The sequence below is a fragment of the Oratosquilla oratoria genome, chromosome 27 (genome assembly GCF_046742065.1).
Source record: "Oratosquilla oratoria isolate Oo_2021 chromosome 27, ASM4674206v1, whole genome shotgun sequence".
In the NCBI taxonomy this organism is placed as follows: Eukaryota; Metazoa; Arthropoda; class Malacostraca; order Stomatopoda; family Squillidae; genus Oratosquilla; species Oratosquilla oratoria.
This window is the reverse complement of record NC_134803.1, coordinates 12,322,608-12,349,896: the sequence shown is the minus strand read 5'-3', so window position 1 is coordinate 12,349,896 and position 27,289 is coordinate 12,322,608. Positions and strand designations below refer to the sequence as shown.

General features: G+C 36.2%; 1 protein-coding gene across 4 annotated transcripts in view; it reads left to right on the top strand.

The window, feature by feature from the left end:
- Positions 1 to 27,289, top strand: part of LOC143039900 (ATP-binding cassette sub-family B member 10, mitochondrial-like) — a 149,378-nt gene that overhangs the window by 16,906 nt on the left and 105,183 nt on the right. For all 4 annotated transcript variants that reach the window (XM_076210241.1, XM_076210239.1, XM_076210240.1 and 1 more), the window contains 2 exons: positions 18,949 to 19,307; positions 19,435 to 19,599. In XM_076210241.1, the coding sequence (XP_076066356.1) occupies positions 19,043 to 19,307; positions 19,435 to 19,599 (430 nt within the window). In that variant the 5' untranslated portion in view covers positions 18,949 to 19,042. The remainder of the gene's footprint in view (positions 1 to 18,948; positions 19,308 to 19,434; positions 19,600 to 27,289) is intronic.

The following is a 27,289-nucleotide window of genomic DNA, read 5'->3' as shown; positions in this document are numbered from 1 at the left end:
ACTCCAGTTCCAGACTTTGCCCATGATCTCCCTGAAAATATTTACAGTCTTCTTTGTTACTCACTTTCTTCAATAGTTTTGTATTATCTACAAAGAAGTTTATGTAGCATTTAATTCCTTCATCCATGTCATTTATATAAATAGCAAACATGATCAGAGCCAAAACAGAGCCTTGGGGTACTCCACTTATCATGTCTACCCATTTTGAGTTCTTTTCTCCAAGTATCACTCTCATTTTTCTTCCTTTCAAGAAGTCTCCCATTCATTCCAATAATTTTCCTTGTATTCCACCTATTAGTTCAAATTTTCTTAGTAGTAGTTTTTTGTGTGTTTGTCAAAAGCCATTCTTAGGTCCAGGAAGGCACAATTTGCCCAGCCATCTCTTTCTTGTATTATGTCTAGTAATCTTGAGTAAAAGCATATTAAGTTTGTTGTACATGATCTTCCACTTCTAAATCAAATTGGTTGGGGTTTGATATTTGGTTCTTTTCCAAGTGTTTAGTCCATTTGTTTTTAATAACTTTTGCATATTTTAGTAATTGTGCTTGTCAGGGATACTTGTCTAAAATTTGTCGGATTTTCTTTGTCTCCTCCCTTATATATTGGTACAATATTAGCATTTTTCCAGTTTTGTGGTACTTTTCCTTCTTTGAGAAGTCAATTATCTTGTGTATTTTGTCTGTAAGTTTGTCTATGCATTCTTTTAGTATCCAGTTCACTATTCTGTCTGGGCCATGTGACTTTCTGACATCGAGTTTCTTTATATAGTCCCTTATTTCTTTCTGTGTCACCATTATTTCTTCCATTTTGGAGGATCCTTCCTAGTGACTATCATCCCACAATTGTGAGCTTTCAATTGTAAAAACAGACAAGTGTCTGGTCATTACTTCGGCCATTTCTACATCTTCTGTGTATTCTTGATTTCCTTCATGCAGTTTTATTATTTCGTGTTTGTCTTTTAGTTTGTCATTAGGTTGAGCTTTGCATTTTGCTATTATATCTTTTTCATAGTTTCTTTTTCCTCTCTTCTTATGTCTACGTATTCATTTCTCAGTTTAATGTATATTTGCCATTTAGTCTCTTTTTTGTCCCTTTTCCATCTTTTCCAAGCTTCTCTTTTGTCTTTAGCATCACCACACTTTTTATTTTACCAGCATTTTATGTACTCCCTTTTCTGTTTCCGCTTAGGCACATATTTGTCTGTTCCCTCCATATAAATTTCTTTGAAAATGTTCCATTTCCCTTCCGTCTTTGTTTCATCATTTGCAAATTTTTCCCATCAGGCATTTTGGAAAAATTTCTTAAGTTTTACAAAATTAGTTTTGTTGTACATCAGTCTTCCTTCTCTATGTTTCTCATTCGTTTTTACCACATTTTTTTTTCCTTATGTTCGATCTCTATTAGTATGTGGTCACTCTTCCCAATTGGTGTTTTATAATTTATTTCCTCTACTATTTCTGGTTCAGAGGTGAATAACAAATCTAGTCTCGATGGTTTTTCATTTTGTCTAAATCTAGTATTTTCATTAACTCATTGCATTAATGTGTAATCTATGGTCATATCCAGTAGAACATTTTCCCAGAGTTCGTCTCCACCTCCCATACTCAATTCTTTCCAATTTATTTCCTTTCATTAAAGTCACCCATAATTACTATATATTCTCCATATTTCAGTGTCTCGATTAATTCATTCTTTGTATCTTCTAGTAATATTGAGTGTTCGCTGTCAGTCCAGGTCTTAGTTTTTGGTGGCACATAAACAACTATAAACCTACTTTTCATATTGCTGTTTTCGACCTTAACTGTGATTAATTCCACATTATCTTTTCCTTCTGTAGCCTTTATTACATTTAGATTCTTTCTAGTCAATATCATGACTCCTCCCACCCCTGTTTGTCTGGCCTATTTTTTTACCAAATGTTGTATAATCCTTGCCCCACCATACTTGATAGTATTGGACCTTTCAGTTTTGTCTGGAATTCCCATTATGTCAGGTTTCTCTATTGATAGGTACTCATTCAATTCGTTTAATCCTGATATCATACCGTCCATATTTGTATACAGACGCTCCTCTACTTACGTTCATTCGTTTTACGTTTTTCGATTTTACGTTTGAACTGACTGTAAAAAAAAAATAATAATGAGTGAATTTTATAGTTTAGCGCGCTCTCCGTAGTTCAAATGATACTTGTGCATGACGCTGCATCCATTGTTTACATTGCACAAACGACAAACTGAACATGCCTTGCCTCATCCTCCTCCTCCCCCTCCTCCTCCACCATCTCAATTTATGTTGCTTGAATTTAATTTATTTGAAATTAATGTTATTATTTTACAATGTTATGTGTATAATTAATGATTTAGGGGTGTTTTATAAGATACGGTAATAGAATTTACGGGTGTTTATTACAGTAACAACTTACGTTCATTTTCAACTTACGTTCGGCCGTTCGGAACGTAACTAAAACGTAAGTTGAGGAGCGTCTGTATGTCACTTTTAATTTTTTCTTCTCATTTTTAGTTTAAGTTTCCATTTTTCTGATGTACCATTTTCTCAGTCTCAGATCTAGCACTCTCCAAAAAAAATCATTTTTTTCCGTCCGTTCTTTTCTCGTTTTTTTCTTTAGCCTCACTTCTCAGTTCCCTATCTTTCTCTAATTCATCGGGATTCATTTCCTTTTTTATCCAAACATTTTTGTATTTTTCACTGTTTGCAATTTTTGCCGCTTTTGATAGTACTTCTGCTATCATTTGTGTTCATAGTTTGATTTTCATTGGTCTGTGATTCTTTTCTTTTGAGTATGTACCCATCCTGTGTATGTCACCGATTTCTGTATCTAGACTTTGACCTTCTTCTTGGACCGCTTTTAGAATCTCCTTTGCAATTTCTTTCTCTTCCTTTTCCCTTTGGTATTTGTGTATATTGTGCTAAAAAGAGGCAGGCTTATAAGAAATATAAGTGCTCAGGTGCATCTAATGACTATGAAAGTTATGTATCAATACAGAGAGATTTAAAAAAAGACAATAATAAAAAGAAAATGACAATACGAAATGAATATTGCTGATAAATCCAAAGAGAATCCCAAAGAATTCTATAGTTACATTAGAGATAAAAAGGTTGTTAGGAATCACATTGGTCCACTGTTATCTGCTGACAGTCAACTTGAACATTCAAATGAAGGAATGTATAATATTTTAAACAATTATTTTAGCTCAGTATTTGTAAACGAAACACCTCAAAGTGAACTCCAAACTGAAACCTGTGAAAAGTCTAGGGTAAACTTACCACGGTAAATATAACAAAAGAAAAAATCAAAAGGTGTATAGAGAAACTCAAAGTTAATTAAACACCAGGGCCTGACGGTTGGCATCCAAGAATTTTAAAGGAAATGAAAAATGAGATTGTTGTTCCATTAGAAATTATTTTCAAGAAATCCATCACATCCGGAGATGTCCCAAGAGAATGGAAGCTAGCTAACTTTACTCCCATATTCAAAAAAGGTGACAAAAAGAAACCAAATAACTACAGGCCTACAAGTTTGACTTCAATCGTAGGAAAAATAATGGAAACTATCATCAGAGATGCTATCAAACATCATTTAGAAAGTAACCGTTTGATAAATGATAGCCAGCATGGTTTCAGACAGAAACGTTCTTGCGTGACTAACTTACTCGAATTCTACAACACAGTTATCTCAAATTATGACAAAAGAAACAATATAGATCTAATATATCTAGATTTTGCAAAAGCTTTTGATACTGTCCCCCACGAAAGACTACTAAATTAGCTTCACACGGAATAAGTGGTAGCCTATTAAGTTGGACTAGTAATTGGTTGAATGATCGAAAACAGAGAGTCATTTTAAATGGAAAAACTTCTAGATGAAAAAATGTTACAAGTGGAGTTCCTCAGGGTTCCGTTCTTGGACCACTTCTATTCATGGACTAAAATCTACTGTTTTCCAAATTTGCTGATGATACAAAACTGTGCGGAATGGCAAATGATCACTTAAACCAATTAGATATTCAAGAAGATTTAGATAAATTACAGCAATGGTCTGAAAAGTGGCTAATGAAATTTAACACAAGTAAATGTAAGGTAATGCACATAGGTAAGAATAACAGTAAGTACGATTACAAGTTATTTGGAAATTCGTTAACAAAAGTGGTTAGTGAAAAAGATCTCGGCGTAATTATCAGTAACGATCTCAAATCATCCAAGCAGTGTATTTCGCCCCTGAGAATGCAAATAAGATTCTAGGACTGATTGCACGATCTTTTGATTTCAAAAGTCCATCACTCATTAACAAGCTATATAAATCGTTAGTTCGTCCACATTTGGAATATGCTGGTTCCGTATGGTCACTGAATCTCATTAAAGACATTGACAGACTGGAAAAAGTACAATGGCAAGCCACAAAACTGATTCCAAATATCAAAAATAAATCATACGAAAATCGACCAAAACATATGAATCTGTTTTCCCTAAAAAAGCGTAGACTCAGAGGTGACTTGATACAGGTCTTTAAAATTCTAAAGGGAATTGACAACATCAAAAGTGACAAAATTTTCACAATAAGAATCAGACAAGAAACAATGGTCTCAAACTGTCCAGAAATAGATTCAATTTGGAAGTGGGTAGAAACAACTTCACCAACCGTGTAGTTGATGAATGGAATAAACTTACTGCACAGGTAGTGAAATGTAGTTCAGTTCGAAGCTTTAAGAATCATTTAGATAAACACCTAAGCAAGATGCTGTAATGATTATAATTTATTCTATATTATTTGTTTTTGTTTGTTATTATTTGTCTGTTTGATTTTCATTTATTATTAGTTATATGTCAATTTATCATTATTTACTATTTACCTGTTTGTTTATTATTTAACTATACCTATGCATTTATTTATGTATTTTATTTGTTATTTACATTATTATAGTTTTTATTTATTAATTTATGATTTATTTTTTTTTTTCCATCCGACCTAGATATGGACCAAAAGGTCTCCTGCTGGCATGCTCCGCCTTTGTAATTGCGTTTTTCATTTATACCATAAGCTACAATACATTTCTTATTGTCTACTGTGTCTCTCACCAAATTTTCCTTCTCTTTGATTACCTTGATCACTGTTTCCTTTGCATTCTCTTTTACCTGCTGCTGTACTATTTCTGTGAATGACAGTTTTTGACTTTCGCACTCCTTTTTCACTGTTTTTTTTAATTTGTTTAGGTCAGTCTCTTTGATTCTTCCATTTTTTCTATTACTGCTTTCAATTGTTGTTTTACTTTTTTTTTTCAGATCATCATTTGCAGTCTTAACCTCATTTTCCTTTCTTTCATTTTCTCTTTTTATTGCACTTAGTTCACTTTTTAGTTCATTTAATTCCCTTAGTATTACCCTCGTTCGTTGTTCGTAGGTGGGTTACTTCTAGTTGCAGAGCTTTATAGTCTAATCTTAAATTGATCACTTTGTCTGCTAAGTTGTTAATTTCTCTGTTTCGTATTGCTCTGCTAATTCAGAAATCTCTCTCAGTGTCCATGGTTTTCTGTTTTGTATTGCTCTGCTTATTCTGAAATCTCTCCCAGTGTCCAATGTTTTCTCCAATGTTTGTGTATGTGTGTGTGTCTTTACCTAGTTGTATTTTGTGGGAGAAGAGCTATGTTCATAGTGACCCGCCGTTGTATCTTTCCACATCCAGATCTTTCTTAATATCATGTTTAGTTTTAGCACTCACTGTTTTTTCTTTCAATTTGTTTCATGTATCTGGGTGGATTTTTTTTTTTTTTTTTTTTTTTTTTTCCAGATCTCTTCTGTAACTGTCTTTCTTAAGTTTCTTCTTCTGACCTCATATGTTTCTTCTGTCCCATTTAAGTAGGTCATCCCTATCAAGGATTTCCATCCCTTTCATAATTCTGTAGATGGTTATCAAATTGCCTCTTTGTCTTCTTTGTTCCAGAGTTGATAAGTTTAGTTTGTCCAATCTTTGTTTGAAAGCCAACTTGCTAAGTGTTGGTGCCATCTTTATCATTGCCCTTTGATTTTTTTTTTTTTTTTTTCCCTTCTTCTAGGTGTCCATAGTGACAATGCATATTCAAATTTTGGTCTTACCAGTGTAGTCAAAGGCCATTTTCATTGATCTTATTAGATTGCAAGTTTCTCCAACTATTTTGTTTACCGTATTTTTCGGACTATAGCCTGCACCGTTATATGACCCGCACCCCCTTACACCTTAGTGAAAATCCACACAAGACCCGCACCGCTGTATGACCCACAGTCATATGGCATGCGCGGCAGTGTAGATCCGACGATGTATACTACCCATGTATGGGTGGCCACAGGCAGAGCTCACGGCGGTTGTTGTTACGGCCGGCCATTGACGTGGTGATCAAAGTAATTTCAAAGCTGAGGCTTTTTCTAAATTTTCTGTTTCATCTATGCTTATGTGATTTATAAAAAAAGATATATGTTTTCCGATATTGGCAGGTTTCTTGGTGATATCTTGCTTTTCAGGATTCATCACACGTCAAAGGCCGACACCTACGTACAATTTGGTTTCTGAAGCTGCCACTAGATGTAGTGGTAGCTTCGATGAAAGAGGGGTGATCTCGAAAGTGTGCAACTGATCTTACGATACCTTTGGGATGGGTCGAAGACGCGGCATTGCGATTCATGATCATGATACCAGTATTCCTCCAGTCCTATTTATTTCTGATTGTGATGAAGATGAAGAATAACCAACAAATTACATTTCAATATATTTTATTGCACATATATATATATTACAAAGAACCTTAATAAATTTGTGTAAATAATGCCATAAAACCCTGTTTGATTGTTTACCAGTAATTAATCAATCAATTGGTTTATAAATGCCATACAAAGACTGGTAATTAATTATTAAACCAAACAATTTCCAATGGTTAGTTTTCAATAGAATAGAACAATAATAGAGCACATTACTGAACTGTTATGAACAGAGTCAATGGAGCACATCGTTATTAGAAAAAAAAACAAAAAACCAGTCAGTGATCATAGACGACAGTCAATGTTTATGAAGGCGTATCATCGCTCACGAAGCCATCGAATTCCTCATCCTCTGTAACGTCATGGAAGAGGTTGTGGTATAAATCGGCCAATACTGATGCAGTGACCTCATCTGTTTCCATTTCGATTTCGGATTCGTCCGATTACTTTTCTGAGTCGTAGCATGCATCAAACATTGCAGGATGGCACATTTCCGATTTACGGAAACTGCTCTGAATAGTCGATTCTTTAATTTTCTTCCATGCTTGAACGACCCACATGTAATGCACAAATTTAGCATTAAGGAATCAGGTACAGTTTGTAATTTGTAATTGCGAAAATGGTCGCCCGCTTGTTTTTGTTTGATCGCGACACACGATGTTGGTGTTGGTACCAGTCACTGTTGTATTGTATGTTCATGCTGTTTAGTTAGGCCTGTTTTATTTGTGATACTGCATTTATTAATAACAAGAGCATGTAAAGCGGGTAAGATACTGACAAATCCTACCTTCTCTGTCGTTTGTCTCGATCGTGCGCGCTGTATTATGACATTAATCAACTTTCATACAACGAACCCGGTCGGTCCCCCCACAAATCCCCGATCCAAGAGGGCACCCAGCTAAACTATTCGTTCAAATTTTTTTTACTGCATAAGAGGGCAATTTCTAACCAGAATCCACAGATGACCCGCACCCCCGAATTTTGGCCCCTTTCTGAGGCAAAAAGCCGCGGGTCATACACCGAAAAATACGGTACATGTTTGTCTGGTGTCATGTTTGAGATAATTACTCCTAGGTCTCTTTCTGGGTTTACTTTTGTAACTTTCTTTGTACCAATTTTGTATTGACCGGATGTTATATTTTTACTTTTTCCAAATTCCTTTATACTACATTTCTTGATGTTGAAATTCACTTCATTCTTTATACTCCATTTCCAGACTTTGTCCAGGTCTTCTTGAAATGATTTGCAATCCTTTTCTGTACTTATTCTTTTCAATAGTTTCACATCTGCAAAGAAGTTCATGTAACATTCAATGCCTTCATCCATGTCATTTATATGAACAGCAAACTCTATCGGACCCAATACAGAGCCTTAGGGGACTCCGCTTATCATATTTACCTAATTTGAGTTCTTTTCTCTAAGTATTACTCATTTTTCTTGCGTTCAAGAAGTCTTTCATCCATTCCAATAATTTTTCTTGTATTCCACCTATTGTTTCAGTTTTTCTTAGTAGCTTTTTGTGTGGTACTTTGTCAAAAGCCTTTTGTAAGTCCAAGAAGGCACAGACTGCCCAGCCATCTCTTTCTTGTATTATTTCTATTAATCTTGAGTAAAAGGATATTAAGTTTGTAGTACATGATCTTCCACTTCTAAATCCAAATTGGTTGGGGTTTAGTATGTTGTTCTCTTCCAAGTGTTCAGTCCATTTGTTTTTAATAACTTTTTTGCATATTTTTGCAATTGTGCTTGTAAGGGTTACTGATCTGTAGTTTGTTGGATTTTCTTAATCTCCTCCCTTGTGTATTGGTACAATGTTTGCATTTTTCCAATCTTGTACTTTTCCTTCTTTGTGTGTATTTTACCTGTGAGATCTTCCATACATTCTTTTAATATCCAGGTCACTATTCTATCTGGCCCATATGACTTTCTGACATCAAGTGTCTTTATTTGGCCCCTTATTTCTTTCTGTATCACTGTTATTTCTTTCCTTTTGGGGGATCCTTCTCACTGTCCTTCATCCCACATTTGTGAGCTTTCAATTGTAAATTCAGACCTAAAGTGATTGATCATTGCTTCAGCCATTTCTGCATCTTCTATATATTCTTTGTTTCCTTCACACAGTTTCACTATTTCATGTTTGTCTTTTAGTTTGTCATTCACATATCTGTAAAATAGTTTAGGTTGATCTTCGTATTTGTCTATTATATCTTTTCCATAGTTTCTTTTTTCCTCTCTGTGTATATCTGCATATTCATTTCTCAATTTGATGTATGTTTGCCATTAAGTCACTTTTTTGTCTTTTTCCATTTTTTCCAAGCTTTGTCTCCTCTATCTTTAGCATTGCTACACTTTTTATCATATTTCTTGACCTAGTTGTATTTTATGGAAAGAGAGCTATGCTCGTAATGACCTGCTTTTGTATCTTTCAGCATCCAGTGTATAGTTTTTGCACTCACTGTTTCTTCATTTTGTTTCAGATATCTATCAATCTGTGTGGGAAGCTATTCTTTTTCAGATCTCTTCTGTAACTATACTTTTTAAGTTTCTTTTTGTGTCCTCTGGTTTTCTTTTATCCCACTTTAATAAGTCATCTCTATCAAGGACTTCCATCCCTTTCATAATTCTGTATTTGGTTAGCAGGTCTACTCTTTCTCTTTGTTGCAGGGTAGTTCGAGTTTGTCCAATCTTTGTTCGTATGTCAAATTGGAGAGTGTTGGTGCAATCTTTATCATTGCTCTTTGAATTATTTCTAATTTCTTTGTTCTTTTTAGTACTAGGTGTCGATAATGTTGCAGTGTATTCCAGTTTTGGTCTTATCAATGTAACTAATATTTTTTTTACCGTTTCTTCATCGATGTAGTTAAAAGCCACTTTTATTGATCTTAATAATTGAAAGTTTCTCTGACTAATTTGTTGATATATTTGTCTGGTGTCATGTCATTGTTGATAATTATTCCTAGGTCCTTTTCTGGGTTGACTTTTTTAATTTCCTTTGTACCAATTTTGTATTGTCCTTGTATTCTGTTTTTGCTTTTTCCAAATTTCATTATACAGTCATCCCTCATTATTTGTGTTTTTTTTTATCTGCGGTTTTGACTTCACTGATTTCAATTGAAAAAATTAAAGATTTTTTTTTTTTTTTTTTTTTTTTTTTTTTTTTTTCCCATTGGAAAGCCACTAATGCATCCACGGCCCATGCAGGCAGCATGAGCCGTGTGCAGCATGACCTGCCTCTCAGTTCACACGTGTTCCTCAAGATAAATAATTATAAGGTGAATAATCTCAGAATAATTATTTTTTCTATAGCTGTTCATTCATCAGTTTCCTGTTGATCAGTACCAAATTTTCCCCAATATCAGCAATAGCTTGTCCAAAAATAGCAAAAAACTAGACCTATGTTCAATTGTATCACTCAGAGCGCTAGTGCGTCGATGCAGTGGGCATGGCCTATCGACCAATCGTTGGCCGCGGTTGACTGTCGACCGTGCACCGGGCCAGGCGTCACTGCTGACTATTGTGTGTGTATGATACTTTAGAATAAAAATATTGAATTCATCAGAGGTTTTATTACACGTATATTGAGTCTACACATTCCTACACAGCCGTGTGCAAAGAAGCTAGAGGACGAGAAGTCGAGAACAACAGCAGTGGTGAAGTAGTCAGCAGGAGTGATGCAATTATTTATTGGTTAATGAATGTTTTGTTGTTGATATTTGTCCTTGAAGTATTTCCTTTTATGCCATGCATTAAAAGTTGGATTTTAGCATACGAGATATAAAGTCAGTGAGTGAATGGCCCTATTATGGGCCATATTGTATTATTCTTAGTTTATTAAGTGTTATTAAATTATACACCCACTCCTCGTTTAACAACCTACTCGGTTAACGACAACTCGGAGTAACGACGGGCTTTATGACATTCGTTTAATGTAAATCTCCCGAAGTTACGACGTCGTGTACGATAATTAAGTTGGCTGAGGCAAATTTGTATGATGTTATAAATGAACTTGTACGGTGGATATTACCTGTGAGGTAAAGTGTTCTGAAGCTTAGGTCTACATTACCATCCTGCAAGCTGAAAAAACTACCTGGGGTACAGTATATACCGGTAGTGGTAAATTTTTAGTTTCGACCAAGGGCGCAATATAGCAATAGAAAATTAATTATTAATTTTGTAAATTATAATGTATCAACGTAATATGCAATTTTGTGAGCGGAAAAAAAAGGTGCTAAAACAGATTTTGTAAGTAACGAAGTCATGTCGGACGAATGGTACACCATGTTTGTTATGATAGATGCCGATGTCGAAGAAATGAAAGGATGATAAATTCGTCTAACCTAAACTAAACTAACCTAACCTGTGTTTGATAAATCATTACCTGCAAATTAAATGTCATCCGGCTTGTCCTCGTTGTCGTCGTCATGAGAGACGTTGGCAGACGACAAGATGGCACAATCTGCCCATCCATCTCTTTCTTGTATTATTTCTATTAGTCTTGAGTAAAAGCATATTAAGTTTGTAGTACATGATCTTCCCTTTCTAAAACCTATTTTTTGGGGGGTTTAGTATATTGTTCTCTTCCACGTGTTTTAATTTATTTTTGATAACTTTTTTGCATATTTTTGCAATTGTGCTTGTAAGGGATACTAGTCTTAAGTTTGTTGGATTTTCTTTGTTTCCTTTGTATATTTATACAATATTCGCATTTTTCTAATCTTCTGGTACTTCTTCTTTGAATGAGAAGTAAATTATCTTGTGTATTTTGTCTGTAAGTTCATCTATACATTCTTTCAATATCCAGTTCACAGTTCCATCAGGCCCATATGACTTTCTGACATCAAAGTTCTTTATTTGGTCCCTTATTTTGTTCTGTGTCACTGTTATTTCTTTCATTTCAAGGGATCTTTTTTGCTGTCCTTCATCCCAAATTTGTGAACTTTCAATTGTAAATACAGACCTAAAATACCATTTCTACATCTATATATTCTTTATTTACTTTGCATAGTTTCACTTTTTCATGTTTGTCTTTTAGTTTGTTGTTTACATATCTGTAAAATAGTTTAGGTTGCTCTTTGCATTTGTCTATTGTATCTTTTTCATAGTTTTTTTTCCTTTGTGTGCATATCTACATATTCATTTCTCATTTTGATGTATATTTGCCAATAGGTAATTTTTTTGTCTTTTTCCATCTTTTCCAAGCTTTGTCTCTTCTATCTTTAGCATTACTACACTTTTTGTTATACCAACACTTTATGTAAACCCATATTTGTCTCTTCTGAGGTACATATTTACGGTATCTGTTCCCTCCTTGTATTTTTCTTTAAATGTGTTCCATTTCTTTTCCATCTTTGTTTCATCATTTGAAAATTTTCCCAGTTAGTGTTTGAAAGAAATTGTCTAAGTTTTACAAAGTCCGTTTTGTTGTACATTAATCTTTCTTATCTATGTTTCTCATTTCTTCTTACATCATTTTGTTCTTTAAGGGGGGCAGCTAAGGGGTATTTTTGGACGATATTTTTTAAATCCAACAAATACTTTTTTTTCGCTCAACATGGCCGGGATAGGCTAAATTACCAAATGGTAAGGTTTGTTTTGGTAAAATTAAATCCCCTATGGCCCAGAAGCCATGTGTAAATGCCCCGTGCTGTTGCGTCATAGAGATGAGTCACGCGCTATCACACGTGATATCATTCAGTGCTTGTATTGCCTAAATTTTCAATAAAAAATTATTTCTTCTTCATAAATTTCCTCACGTGCCATCCCTCAGAGAGGGAGAGTGTGAGGCATAGCTCTGTTGCCACACTGCTCTACTCAGTGTTGCCTTCCATCACTTGAGGGAAGGTACACATGAGCTTTGCTCGCATTCACACTGACTGCACATATGATCATCATGACTTACAAGAGGAAGCTAATAAAAGCAAGACTTAGCAACCTCAAGAGAAGTTGTGGAGGAAGACAAAGTGGCCAAGACCCTGTAAATAATGATGATATTGAGCTACAAGTGAGTGTAGCTGGCGAGCACACTCAAGTCCCGCCACCTCCACCACCACCACTACCACCACTACCACCGCAGCCTCATGCTTCTCTCGCCTCACTACCCTCACCTTCCTCACTACCCTCCCTGCCCTCATCTTCCTCTGCTTCTCCACCACCTGCAGTCATCCCTACATTGCCAGAGAAGACATCACTTGAGTTACAGCATGAGATATTGTATAGAGGTGTACAAGTGAACCCTGTTACTGCTCCTGTTGCTGAGCAGAGCGATACATATGTTACTGTGTCACTCTCCCAGCTCAACACTGATCACCTGTCAGAAATGCCCAGTGCGGGCATGCAGGAGCGCACTGACAGTAACCATCCATGAGGGTAGTACGTTGTGGAGTGAGTGCACGAGGTGCCACACACCTGTCGCTTCTGCTGACCCTCCTTCTCACTATTTTCATGACAGTGAGTACTCTATAATAAGGATATGTGAGGTATACTTTAGCCTCATCTCTGGCATTGGCTTTGCTGGCCTGCAAATGAATGAAGCACTACTAACAGATGGAAAGATGTACAACCGTTCTTTCACCATATATTGTAAATACCTGTACCAGCAGATGAATTCATTCTATGAAGAGAAGATGAAGGAAGCCAGGGAACCTGATGAGAATGGCATCCTGGATGTAGATGTCAGCTTCGACGGCAGCTGGATGAAGCGGGGACACAAGTCTCACATTGGAATTGGATTTTCCGTCGAAGTAAACTCAGGCTTCGTGTTGGACATGGATGTACTGTGCAACTATTGTGGAGTATGCAGCTCCAAGACTAACAAGCATCATGCTTGCAAGAAAATTTTTGACAGTAAAGCAGGAGCCATGGAAGCAGAATTTGCTGTACGCATCTGGTCACGAACATCTGACTATAAGATGCGGTTTACAACTTTTGTTGGTGATGGTGACTCTAGCTCATACAATACCATCTGTCGGCTGAATGAAGGAAGAGGCCCATATGAAGTACCAGTGGTGAAGGAAGAGTGTGTAAACCATGTTGGAAAAAGGATGGGTACAAGACTTCACAAAATAAAGAGAGAGGCCTATGAGGAAGTGACAGACCATAAGAAGAACCTATATCTTGCAAAAATTCACTATGAAAAGTTGCACTACATCAGAGAAGTTTACAGTGATCTTGGCAGCCCAGATCTTCTCAGGAGATGCATGAAAGGTGCCACCCAAAATCCCAAAGAATTGCTCCACTCCAAAGTTTGGACCAAGTGCCAGAAGATCAAGTTTTACAGCTGCTTGAGGGTTATGTTCTTGGTACAACATACAATACTGGCACACAACTTTGGCTATGAAGATGGAAACATCATATTACAAATGTTTGGCTCTGAAACAAGACTGCAAGATTCTCTAAATTGGCAAGACCTGGAAAGAGCCAGACATGCAACACCAAAGTCAAAGAAGAAAAGTAGAGAGAAGAAGGATGAAACATACCAGCCTGGAGAATTTTGAGAAAATCTGAATAATAATTTCTTACAACACCAGCCCAGAGAATTTTGAGAAAATCTGAATAATACTTTCTTACAACACTAAGAAAGGGGGACCAGATGCCTTATCAATTCTAAGGTCAATCAGCAAGGTTTACTCAATCATTTGTGAAAATCCCAATGGTGTAGTTTTTCTCTAGTGAAAACTGACTTGAAGTGATTGTTTATGAATTCAGCCATTTCTAGATCCTCTGTGTATTCTGTATTTCCATGGCATAGTTTCTCCATTTCCTGTTTATTTTTAAGTTTACCATTCACATATCTATAGAGTAATTGGGTTGATCTTTACATTTTTCTATTATGTCTTTTTTGTAGTTTCTCTTTTCCTCTCGGTGCACTTTTACATATTAATTTCTATAGTTGATATATATACTATATATATATATGCCATTTTCCAGGTTTTTTATCTTTTCTCCATCTTTTCCAAGCTTTATCTTTTCTATCTTTTGCTTCACTGCATCTTCAGTTGAACCAGCACATAATGTTAGTATTCACTCCATTATAAATTTTCATCAAAATCATCTATTTCTCTTACACTTGTGTCTCTTCATTGTAGAATTTTCCCCAATTTGCATTTTGAGAAAAATTCCTTAAGTTTCCCTAAGTCCATTTTGTTGCACATCAGTCTTCCTTTTCTGTAGTTTTAATTTCTCTCTATATTTCCTCCTTTAGTTCAACTTCCATTAGTATGTGGTCATGCTTTCCAAATGGTGTATTGTATTCAGTTTTATTCACAATTTCAGATTCTGTTATAGATATTAAAGCCATTCTCAACAGTTCTTCATTACTTCTGTATCTGGTATTTTCTTTTACCTATTGTGTCATTGTATGTTCTATAGTCATGTCAATACATTTCCCCATAGATCCTCTCTGCCTTTCACTGTCATCTCTTCCTGACGGATTTTGTTTCAGTTAAAATCTCCCATAAGTACCAGGTTATCTCCATCCTTTAGCATCTCATTTAATGAATAGCTTGTATCTTCTAACATTTTTGAATGCTCACCCTCTTTTCAAGAGCCCATTTATCATGATCATTTTTACACTGTTTCTATTTTATGTAACCTTTGTCACATTTAAGTTTTTCTTGGCCAAAAACATGATTCCCTGGTGTGTGTGTGTATTTACCTAGTATATGGGAAGGGGAGCTATGCTCATAGTGACCTGTCTTTATATCTCGCAACATTAGTATATTCTTAAATTCTTGTATGGTATTTGCACACACTATTCTTTCATCCAATTTGTTCCAGACATCCACCATGATTTTTTTTTTTTTTTTCCAGATATCTTCTATAATTATTCTTTTTGAGTTTCTTTTCATGTCCCCTTGTTTTTCTTCTATCCCAATTTAATAAGTCTTTTCAAGGACTTCCATGCCATTTATGATTCTGGAAATGGCCAATAGATTGCCTCTTACTATTCTTTGTTCCAGGGTTGGTAGTTCCTGTTTAGACCATCTTTGTTCATATGTCAATTTTGAAAGTGTTCGTGACATCTTTGGCATTGCTCTTTGAATTCTTTCTATTTCCCTTATATTCTTTTTTGTACTGGGTGTCTGTAGTGTGACTAGTATATATATATATATATATATATATATATATATATATATTTTTTTTTTACCATTACCTTATTCAAGTAATTAAAAACCACCTATATTGATCCCAATAAATTATAGGTTTCTCCAACTCTTTTGTTTATCTGCTTGTGTGGGGTGATAATTACTTCTAGGTGCTTTTCAGAACAAACTTTCTTTACTTCCTTTGTACCGATTTTATATTGTATTGATATTCTCCTTTTACTTTTTCCAAATTCCATTATACTACATTTCTTAATGTTGAAGTTCACTTCCCACTTTTGTGTCCATTCCCAGACCTTGTCCAGGTCTCTCTGTAGCGATTCACAATCATTTTCCATACTTTAGTAGATTTGCATCATCTGCAAAGAAGTTTGTGTACCATTCTACACCATCCATGTCATTAACATGTATAGCAAACATTATTGGAGCCAGTACTGAACCCAGTGGGACTCCACTTATCATTTCTTTCCAAGTAGAGTGTTTATCTCTGAGCACCACTGTTAGTTCATCTATACATTCTTTTAGTATCCAGTTTGCAATTCCACCTGGGCCATGTGATTTTCTGATATCAAGGTTCATTATTTGGTCTCTTATTTCTGTCTGTGTCACAGTTATTTCTCACATTGGGGAGATATTTCTCCCTAGTCCTTCATACCAATTGTTTATGTTTTCTTTTGTGAATATAGATTTGAAATGTTTGTTCATAATTTCAGCCATTTTTACATCTACATATTTTATGTTTCCTTGACGAAATTTTACTATTTCCTGTTTATTTTTTAGTTTACCATTTACGTATCTGTAGAATAATTTAAGTTGATCTTTACATGTGTCTATTATCTCTTTTTCATCGTTTCTTTTTTCTTCCCTGCATATTTTTACATTCATTTCTTAGGTTAATATATATTTGCCACTTTCCAGGTTTTATTTCTTTTTTCCATCTTTTCCAAGCTTTGTCTCTTCTATCTTTTGCCATGCTACATTTTTTTGTTATATCAGCACTTAATGTTCACCTTTTCCTTTTTTTGTTTTTGTAAATATTTATCCCACTCCTTCATTATAGGTTTCTTTTAATATTGTCCATTTCTCTTCCACCTGCTTTTCTTCAATAAAGAAGTTTTCCCAACTTACTTTTTGAAAGAATTTTCTGAGTTTCCCAAAATCCGTTTTGTTAAACATCAGTCTTCTTTTTCTGTTTCTTGTTTCATCTCAAATATATTTCCTCTTTTAGTTTGAGCTCAAGTAGTATGTGGTCACTCTTCCTAATTGGTGTCTTGTATTCCATTTTATCCTTAATTTCATGCTCTGATGTAAATATTAAATCTAGTCTCAAAGGTTCTTTGTTATTTCTATATCAGGTATTCTCTTTTACCCATTGATTCATTGTGAATTCAATGGTCATGTCCAGTAGTATGTTTCCCCAAATGTCATCTCCTCCCAACAAATTTCTTTGAAGTCACCCATAATTACTAAGTTTCCTCTTTTCAGTATTTCACTCAAAGCATGCCTTGTGTCTTCCAACATTTTGGAATGGTCACTCTCTTTCCAAGAATGTGTTTTCAGGGGCACATATATCACCACAAATTTTATACTTTTCATGTCGGTATTTCAAACTTTTGTCATAATCAATTCCACATTATTATTTCCTTGTGTGATCTTTGTCACATTTAAGCCTTTCTTAGTCAAAAAACATGACTCCTCCCAGGTTTTCCTTTCTATTTTTTATTCAGTGATTATATAAACCTTGTCCAATAGTATTTGGTGGTAGTGGACCTTTTAATTTCATCTCCACAATTCCCATTGTATCTGGTTTTTCTTCCAGATAATCATTTAATTCATTTAATCCTGAAATCAGACCATCTATGTTGGTATACATTTCTTTTATTTTTATTTTTTTCCCTCCTTATTTTCTGTTTCCTGTGTTTCTTTTAATAATATACCATTTTCTCAGCCTCAAGTTCAACACTCTTCACAATACTTGTTCTTTTCAGTCGAAGTTCTTCTCTTGTTTTTTCATTAGCTTCTTTTTTTAGTGTCTTTTCTCTTTTTTTCCTCATCACTCATTTCCTTTTTTATCAATATATTTTTGTACTTTCACTATTTGTCAACTTTGCTGTTTTTGTTCATTTTTCTTCCACCATTATTTGTGACCTTAGTTTAATTTTTAGAGGTCTATTTCTTTCAAGTATGGTCCCATTCTATGCACCTTTATTTCTTTTTCCATCTCTTAACCCTCATCTTTTATCTCTTTCAAAATTTCTTTTGCTGTGTCTCCTCTTTTTCTCTTAAGTATCTAGCTACATTAATTACTTTAATGACCATTTCCTTTGCATTTTCTTCCACTAGTAGGATTTTTTTAAAAGCTTTTTTTTTTCCTGATCTATTTTCCATTGATTTTTGTGAAAATATCTTTGCCTTCTAGAATGTACACAAACTTTTCACTTGTAAAAATGAATGAAAACAATTTAATCATGATTACATTTCCATTATATGACCATCTACCTCAAATAGTCCTACATTTCTTTCAATTACAAGTTAAATGAAAAGGTTTTGAAGTATTAGATAAGTGGCTTTAGATATTGTGTTTTGCACTCTGTTTAGTAATATCAAAGCTAACAATATATTTCTGGATACTCAGTGTAATGAAAATACATGTGACAGTTTTGGTCCAGTTCCCAATATACTTGTAAGAGTACTTCAAATCATCTGAAAAAAAATTATACTTATGCATGAACATACTGAAATATATGCTATTTGATTATCAGCTAGATTTTAGCATACATCCAATCCCTTTAAATGTTTACTTGTGAGAATGTATGAAAGTCCTTAATATAGTGCTACAAGACTTTATATCCAAGTCATTAGCTAAGCTTTATGTTGCTTATGAGTTTGGTTTTAAGTTTGTTCTTATTTTCTTCCTTTTTTTTTAATTGGTAGTTGCCATATAGATATCACATATGTGTTCAATATTTTTCCTTATACCAGAGATTATTATTAAGAATTTATTTACCTGTTTGTTTGTTTTTTATTAAGTTGTGCATCCATAAAAGAGGTTACTTTAAAGACTTAAGTTGACTTCAACATTCTTCAACAATTCCTTTTACAGATTTTAAGGAAAATATATATTCTAGTTTGAACCAAAGCTCCCAGTGTAGTGCTAATTAAAAAGAAGAAAGTCAAAAGTAGAAGAACAGTTGGGCATGGCTTTGTTTCGAGCATGTGCGAGGTCTCGCTTGCAGACCTTGCATCTGCCGGGACTGGCAGCCCTCCTTGGGACGCGACGTTCCCTGGCCTTCATCGACCCTTCGGTCTTATTGGCACTACGCTGCTCATCTTCTGGGCATCTGCATGTCAGGCAATGGCACACCTGGAATTCATACAGGTGTGCCATTGCTGGTATAGGCCAGTGGACCCGATTGCACCCACAAGCTTGTTGTCAGCTTCCAATACACATTTCTTGCATGGGTAAGCAACATTTCCTTTGGTCCCTTGTTTTGTTTTTGTTTTATGTTTTTATGTAGTCATACTCTTGTAAAGTTAGTTGCCATATGTTTTGGATAATGCATGCTATTGATACTTTTTTATCCCAAAGGACCCAGTAGAAGGCAACTCCAAAGTAGGAGTATGGAGACTGAATCATCATCCCTGTCTGAAGGGAAAAAATTGCCCAATGCATCTGCAATGGGAAATACTCCAAAGCTATCGGAGATGAAACGATTGTTTGCTCTAGCAAAACCTGAAGCTTGTACATTGATTAGTAAGTATGATATTTGTTATTGTAGAGCAGAGTTCATAATTAAGTATCTAATAATTTTGTCATTAGGTTTAATATGGTTTGATCAGTTACATATTTAGTATTTGTTACCATTGCAAGCTATTACATAATAAAGATTTAAAATAAATTCATTTTTAAACTAGCTTTACTAAATTGTTGTAATATACATATGGTGTTTTATATATGTGTGTGTGTGTTTTTACCTAGCTATGTTTTGTGGGAGGAGATCTCTGCTCGTAGTAACCTGCAGTTATATTTTTCCGCATCCAGTTCTTTCTTAAAATCATGTATACAGTAGTTTTAGCACTCACTGTTTCCTCTTTCAATTTGTTCCATGTATCTATTACTCTTTGTGGAAATCTCCTCCTCCTCCTCCTCCTCCTCCTCCTCCTCTTCCAGATCTCTTCTGTAATGGTCTTTAAGGGGGTTGCCTCTCATTTCGGTGAAAAATACTTGATTTTGTCAAACTTCGTGTGTGGACTGGTGTGGTGTCCCTGAACACCGCGGGACTGGTTTCCAGATGTATAACGCCACCCTTCTCAGGTAATGGCGGGTTTAAAGGGCCAGAGATTTAAAGGTCCGCCCGTCAGCCACGCCCCTTTCTTTGCTATGGTTTGTTTTCCTTGTATTTTGTCGTTTTTTGTTGTTTTTGAGAATTTTATACTCTGATATTGTTGTACAATAGGTTAGGCAGCAGTCACCACACTCAGTGCGATTGAAAAAGGGTTCAGCGTATGCGTGCGTCATTTCTCCACGTGCTATCCTGTTTTATACATTTCTTGTTTATAAATTCACTACTCCATAACTAAATATGTCAGATGTGATAGTTGCCGAAGTATTTTGCTCCATTCTGAACCTGAGAAGTGCAAGAATACTCACCTTAGCAAAGGGATTGTAATGCATGTGTACCATTCATTATGTGAAGGATATGGAAGGTTAGGATTGTCACGATTCTCAGCTGGCATGGGTAGAAAAGAAATGTAATGAACATCTGCTGCTTACTTCCCAGAAATGGTCAAAGGATTATATAAGTAGATATGTGCATTTGATACTCTTTGGAGGCACTTTTATGGAGTAGTGAATATATAAACATAAAGATACTATTTTCTCAAAACTAGTTTTTTCGCACAAAAGTAACTATAACTTCGTGTGTAAATAAGCAATTTTGATAATTCTTGTTGGAAAATGGTTGTGATACTTATATCTAACAAAACTAGTAAATTCATTCTTAACCTACTTGATATATATTTTTGAAAAAATTTTAAAGTTGTGATTTTTTTTTTTTTTTTTTTAATAATTTGCTGTAAGGCTGACTTTCTTTTTCACTTATAACTACGAGTATACTAGTTTAGGTACATCTGGATGTCTACTAACTGTACACCAAAGGAAATCATTATTCGCCTCATACTTTTGGAAAAATAAACATTATTTCAAAAATAACTCAAAATTGAAAGTAAATCGTCTGTTGTGTAAAAATTACTTAATGGATTTCAATGAAATTTCTGTCACAGATGCATCCCATTTCCCTGCACATTGTGTTAAATTTCCATTGTCTTACATAAAAAAATAAGGTTGGGAGGACCAGAAATGCATAATCCTATCGAGCGAATCACCGAAAGGAGAGTTAACCCCCTTAAGTTTCTTCTTGTGTCCTTTTTTATTTCTTCTGTCTCATTTTAGTAGGTCATGCCTATCAAGGATTTTGATCCCTTTCATAATTTTGTAGATGGTTATCAAATCTACTCTTTCTCTTCTTTGTTCCAGAGTTGATAAGTTTAGTTTGTCCAATCTTTGTTTGTAAGTCAACTTGCTAAGTGTTGGTGCCATCTTTATCATTGCTCTTTGAATTCTTTCTAGTTTCTTTATGATTTTTTTGTACTAGGTGACCATAGAGATGCAGCGTATTCTAATTTTGGTTTTACCAGTGTAACTACTTGTAGTATCTTATATACCATTTCCTCATCCATGTAGTCAAAGGCCACTTTCATTGATTCTTTTAAGTTATAAGTTTCTCCAACTAATTTGTTAACATGTTTGTCTGGTGTCATGTTGTTTGAGGTAATTACTCCTAGGTCCCTTTCTGAGTTTACTTTTATAACTTTCTTTGTACCAATTTTATATTGACCCAATACAGTAAAACCCCGATTATCCGAAACGAAAGGGGGGAGCCTCTTTAAGATAAGCCGATTTTTCGGATAATCCAGATTTATCAGAAATATATTTCGTGTTGACATACTTTGTGTGTGTATGTGTGTCCTGTGCCTTCCTCCCCCCCCCCCCCTCTCTCTCTATCTCTCTGTCTCCATCAGTCTCAAGTTGTGGATGGAACACAATTTTTTTTTTTTTCGTGTTGACGTACATACCTTATACGTAACAGAGAACAAGAATTATTCTATACATATATCTTCCACTATCCTGACGAACACAATAAAGCAACTCCGCCACTCCCGCCTCCGTCACTCCACAACCCTTCCACTCCCCACCTCCTGGTGGTGGAGTCAGAAGGAAGGGTCGTCCATTGCTCCATCTTCACTGTCCAAATCAATGGTAGACAAGGAGGATGAGGCACTTGATGAAGGGCGAGAAGACTGGGTGGACGAAGGTGTTCTTGGCCGAAAAAACGAGGTGATAGAAGTCTGTTTGGTGCAAGACAGCTGTTTCTCGATGACGTCACTCAGTGCTGCTCGCATCATTGGGTACAGTTGATTGCTATTTGAAATGTCCCTGGGTCGCTGGTTAAGAAACTGAAGCACTCCTTCGATGTGGGACCGGACTGTTGCCAAAGACATGGAAGGATCAGATGGATCATCGTCGTCGTCGTCATCATCATCGTTGTCATGCCCGTGCATCACTTCCTCAGCTATTTCTTTGGTTGATTGGAGAGCGTAACCTGGGTCCCCCTCATCCACAGTGAGCCACTCCTGGACGTCCTCCTCTGTAACTGTCTCGTAATCACCCAGGCATGGTGATGTAGAAAGAAGTGAGGTCGAAGCACAGGTAGAACGCGACTGCCCAGTGTGAACTCTGTGACGCGACTTCCGCCGACTGACAATGTAAACAATAAAACCAAACAAACACACGCTACGCTAAACAAAGTAGTACGCTTAAAACGTATTCATTTTAACTGTTCTTATCAATTTTAAATGTGTTAATATAGTACATATGTAGTTTTTTTATTTACATGTTTTTATGAGAGTAGTAGAGCTTGTGTCAGGATTGGAAATGGAGAGAGTGAGTGGTTCGGGGTAAAGGTGGGACTTCGTTAAGGATGCGTTATGTCGCTCTGGCTGTTCAACTTATACATGGATGGGGTGGTGCAAGAGGTAAATGCAAGAGTAGTGGGCAAGGGATTGGAGATGGTTAAAGAAAATGGAGAAAGGTGGGAGGTGAGCCAGCTGTTGTTTACCTAGTTGTATTTTGCGGGAAGGGGAGCTATGCTCGTGATGTCCCGCCATTGTATCTCGCAGTGTCTAGTTTGTTTTTAAACTCATGAATGGTTTTTGCGCATACTATTTCATTATCCAGTTTGTTCCAAGTGTCCAAAACTCTATGTGGAAAACTGTTTTTCTTCAGTTCTCTTCTATAGCTATGTTTTTTTATTTTCTTTCCATGTCCTCTTGTGTTTCTTTTGTCCCAGTTAAGTAAGTTCTCTCTATCAAGTATCTCTGTGCCTTTCATGATTCTGTAGATGGTCAATAGGTCACCTCTCTCTCTTCTTTGCTCCAGTGTCGGTAATTCCAGTTTAGCCAATCTCTCCTCGTATGATAGGTTTGCAAGTGCAGGTGCCATTTTTGTAGCTGCTCTTTGGATTCTTTCTATTTTCTTTATATTCTTTTTGGTACTGGGGGACCACAATGTCGCCGCATACTCTAATCTAGGCCTTATCAATGTAACCAATATTTTTTTTTATCATGTCTTCGTCCAAGTATGTAAATGCCACTTTTATTGATCTTAGCAAGTTGTAAGTCTCCCCGACAATTTTGTTAATCTGTATATCATAGGACAAGTCGTTCGTGATAATTACACCCAAATCTTTTTCGGATCCTACTTTCTTTACTTCCTTGGTTCCAATTGTATATTTTCCTGATATTCTGTTTTTGCTTTTTCCAAACTCCATTATGTTACACTTCTTAGTATTAAAGTCCACTTCCCATTTCTGACTCCAGTTCCATACCCTATTTAGGTCTTCTTGCAGTGCTTCACAGTCCTCATCAGTTTCTACTTTCCTTAACAGTTTGGCGTCATCAGCAAAGAAGCTCGTGTAGCAGTTCACATCCTCGTCCATGTCATTCATATAGATAGCAAACATTATTGGTGCCAGTACAGATCCTTGCGGTACCCCACTGATCACCTCTTTCCAATCTGAATATTTTTCTCTGAGCACTACTCTCATCTTTCTACCAGTCAGAAAGTCCTCCATCCATTTTAGTAGGTTTCCTTATATTCCTCCTATGTGTTCCAGTTTTTTTAGTAATTTTCTGTGTGGTACTTTGTCAAAGGCTTTTTGCAAGTCTAGGAATGCACAATCAGCCCATCCATTTCTTTCTTGCACTATGTCTATTAGTCTTGAGTAAAAGCATATTAAGTTTGTGGTGCATGATCTTCCTTGTCTGAACCCGAATTGTCTTGGGTTTAATATGTTGTTGTCTTCCAGATGTTTTACCCATCTATTCTTGATTATTTTCTCACAAATTTTGGCTATAGTGCTTGTTAGTGATACTGGCCTATAGTTGGTGGGTTCTTCCTTGTTTCCTCCTTTATATATTGGTACAATGTTAGCATTTTTCCAGTCCTTGGGTATCTTTCCTTCTTTGAGTGAGCTGTTTATTAAGATGTGTATTTTGTCTGTTAGTTCTTCTTTGCACTCCTTTAGAATCCAATTTGCAATACCATCCGGGCCATGTGATTTTCTGACGTCCAGTCTTGATAGATGTTCTGATATTTCTTTTAGTGATGTTGTAAACTCACTCATGTGGGGAGATTGCTTGTTATTATCTATGTCCCAATTTTGTATTTTCTCTCTGGTGAAGACAGATTTAAAATGATTGTTCATGACTTCGGCCATCTCTAAATCTTCTGTGTATTCTATATTTCCTTGGCATAGTTTCACCATTTCCTGTTTGGTTTTAAGTTTACCATTCACATACCGATAGGATAGCTTGGGTTGATCTTTGCATTTGTCTATAATATCCTTCTCATGGTTCCTTTTTTCCTCTCTTCTCACATTAACATACTCATTTCTACAGTTTATATAAATTTGCCATTTGCTTTGTTTTTTGTCTTCTCTCCACTTTTTCCAAGCTTTGTCCCTTCTGTCTTTTGCCTCACTACATCTTTTGTTGAACCAACATTTAATGTACTCATTCTCTCGCTTTTGTCTTGGTACATGCCTGTTTACCCCTTCATTGTAATTATCCATCAATATATTCCATTTCTCTTCCACTGTTGTCTCTTCCCTATAAAATTTTTCCCAGTTTGCACTCCGGAAGAATGTCTTTAGTTTTGCAAAGTCTGTTTTGTTGTACATCAATCTTCCTTTCCTATGCTTTTCGTTCCTCTCCATGTCTATTTCTTCCTTTAGTACAGTTTCGATGAGTACATGGTCACTCTTTCCAATTGGTGTCTCGTACTGGACTTTATCCACTATTTCAGGTTCTGTTGTAAATATTAGATCTAGTTTCGATGGCTCTTCATTGTTTCTGTACCTTGTGTTTTCACGGACCCATTGGGTCATTGTGTACTCCATGGTCATGTCTAGCAGTACATTGTCCCACGAGTCATCTCCTCCTTGCACTGTCATGCTGTCCCAACAAATTTCTTTGCAATTGAAGTCCCCCATAATTACCAGATTACCCTTACTCATTAGTATCTCATTTAGTGATTTTCTTGTATCTTCTAGCATTTTTGTATGTTTGTTTTCTTTCCAAGCATTCGTTTTTGGAGGCACATAGGTCACCACAAACTTTCTGCTTTTCATATTCTTGCCTTTGACTTTTATCATGATCAGTTCAACATTACCTTTGCCCTCTGCAATTTTTGTCACCTTTAGGTCTTTCTTGGCCAAGAACATGATTCCCCCTCCCTGTTTCTTGTCCCTGTTTTTTATCCAGTAATTGTATAGACCTTGTCCAATAACGATGGATGGTATTTCACCTCTTAGTTTAGTTTCTACAATTCCCATTATGTCTGGTTTTGCTTCTAACAGATAATCATTGAGTTCGTTCAGTCTTGAAATTAGTCCGTCAATGTTGGTATAGGCCACTTTTAATTTTCTTCCTTCTCCCTGGTTTCTTCTGTCCTTGGTTTTTTCGTTTTGATGCGCCATTGTCTTAATCTCAAGTCTATTACTCTCCACTGGAATTCTTTGCATTCTGTCTCCGTTCTCATCAAGTTTTTTTCCTTTGCTTCTTCTCTTAGTGCCCTTTCTTTTTCTAATTCCTCAGTACTCATTTCTCTTTTTATCCAGTTTGCAGACGACACTGCGCTTGTGGCAGGATCGGAGGAGGGATTGAGGAAGTTGGTGGCAGAGTTTGGGAGAGTATGTGATAGAAGAAAGCTAAAGATAAATGTGGGTAAAAGTAAGGTGATGAGATGTACAAGGGGTGAAAGTGGCAGTAGAATGGAAGTGAGGATTAAGGGAGAGCGACTGGAGGAAGTGGATAGTTTTAGATACTTGGGTGCAAATGTGGCAGGAAAAGGTGGAGTGAAGGTGGAGGTAGAGTGTAGATTGAGAGAAGCGAGTAAATGCCTTGGTGGATTAAAGAGTGTAATAAGGAATAGACATTTGGGAATGGATGCTAAGAGGAGACTGTATGAAGGAGTGATTGTGCCAACAGCACTGTATGGGGCAGAAACATGGAACATAAGAGAAGAAGAGAGAAGGTGTTTGAATGTGTTTGAGATGAGGTGTCTGAGAAGTATGATGGGGGTTACTAGGCGTAATAGAGTGAGAAACGAGGAGGTGAGGAGGAGGAGAACATGGGTGGAAAAGGAGCTGGGAGATAGGGTTGATGAAAGAATATTAGGATGGTTTGGACACATGGAAAGAATGAGTGAAGAAAGACTTGTAAAAGAGGTATGGAAGGCGGATGTGGAGGGAGTGAACATGAGGGGACGTCCTAGGATGAGGTGGATGGATGGGGTGAAGGGGGCTTTGGGGAAGAGGGGAATGTCTGTTGAGGAAAGACAGGAGAGGACAGAAGACAGGGGTGAATGGAGAATGGTTGTATATGGATGATGTTGTGATTGCATGAGGTGGAATGGGTGTGGGGGTGGGGGGTGAGGTAGTATGTGTGAGCAAAATTTGACGCAGCCCAAAGGGATTTCTCCCTGTCCTCTCCTTTTATGCAATGGGGGGACGGAGAAGGGGGGGTCGCCGATTTAATGAAGCGGCCTTGCTGTGGATGTGCTGTGTCTTGCGACACTGCTTCTGACCCAGGGCAGTGGACAGGGTGCAGGGATGACCCGTCATCCAGGAGGTGCTTAGATGGGGGGGGGGGGTGGAAATGATTTTATGCCTTTTCCTTTTTGGCTACCTCCCTTGTAAGGGAAAAAAAGCCTTGGTATATGTATGTATGTTTTTGATGTTTTATAATGTTTTAGTATAGAAAAAATTTGAATTTTAATTGCATTATCCAAATCAATTTCGGATAATCCCGTTTTTCAGGTAATC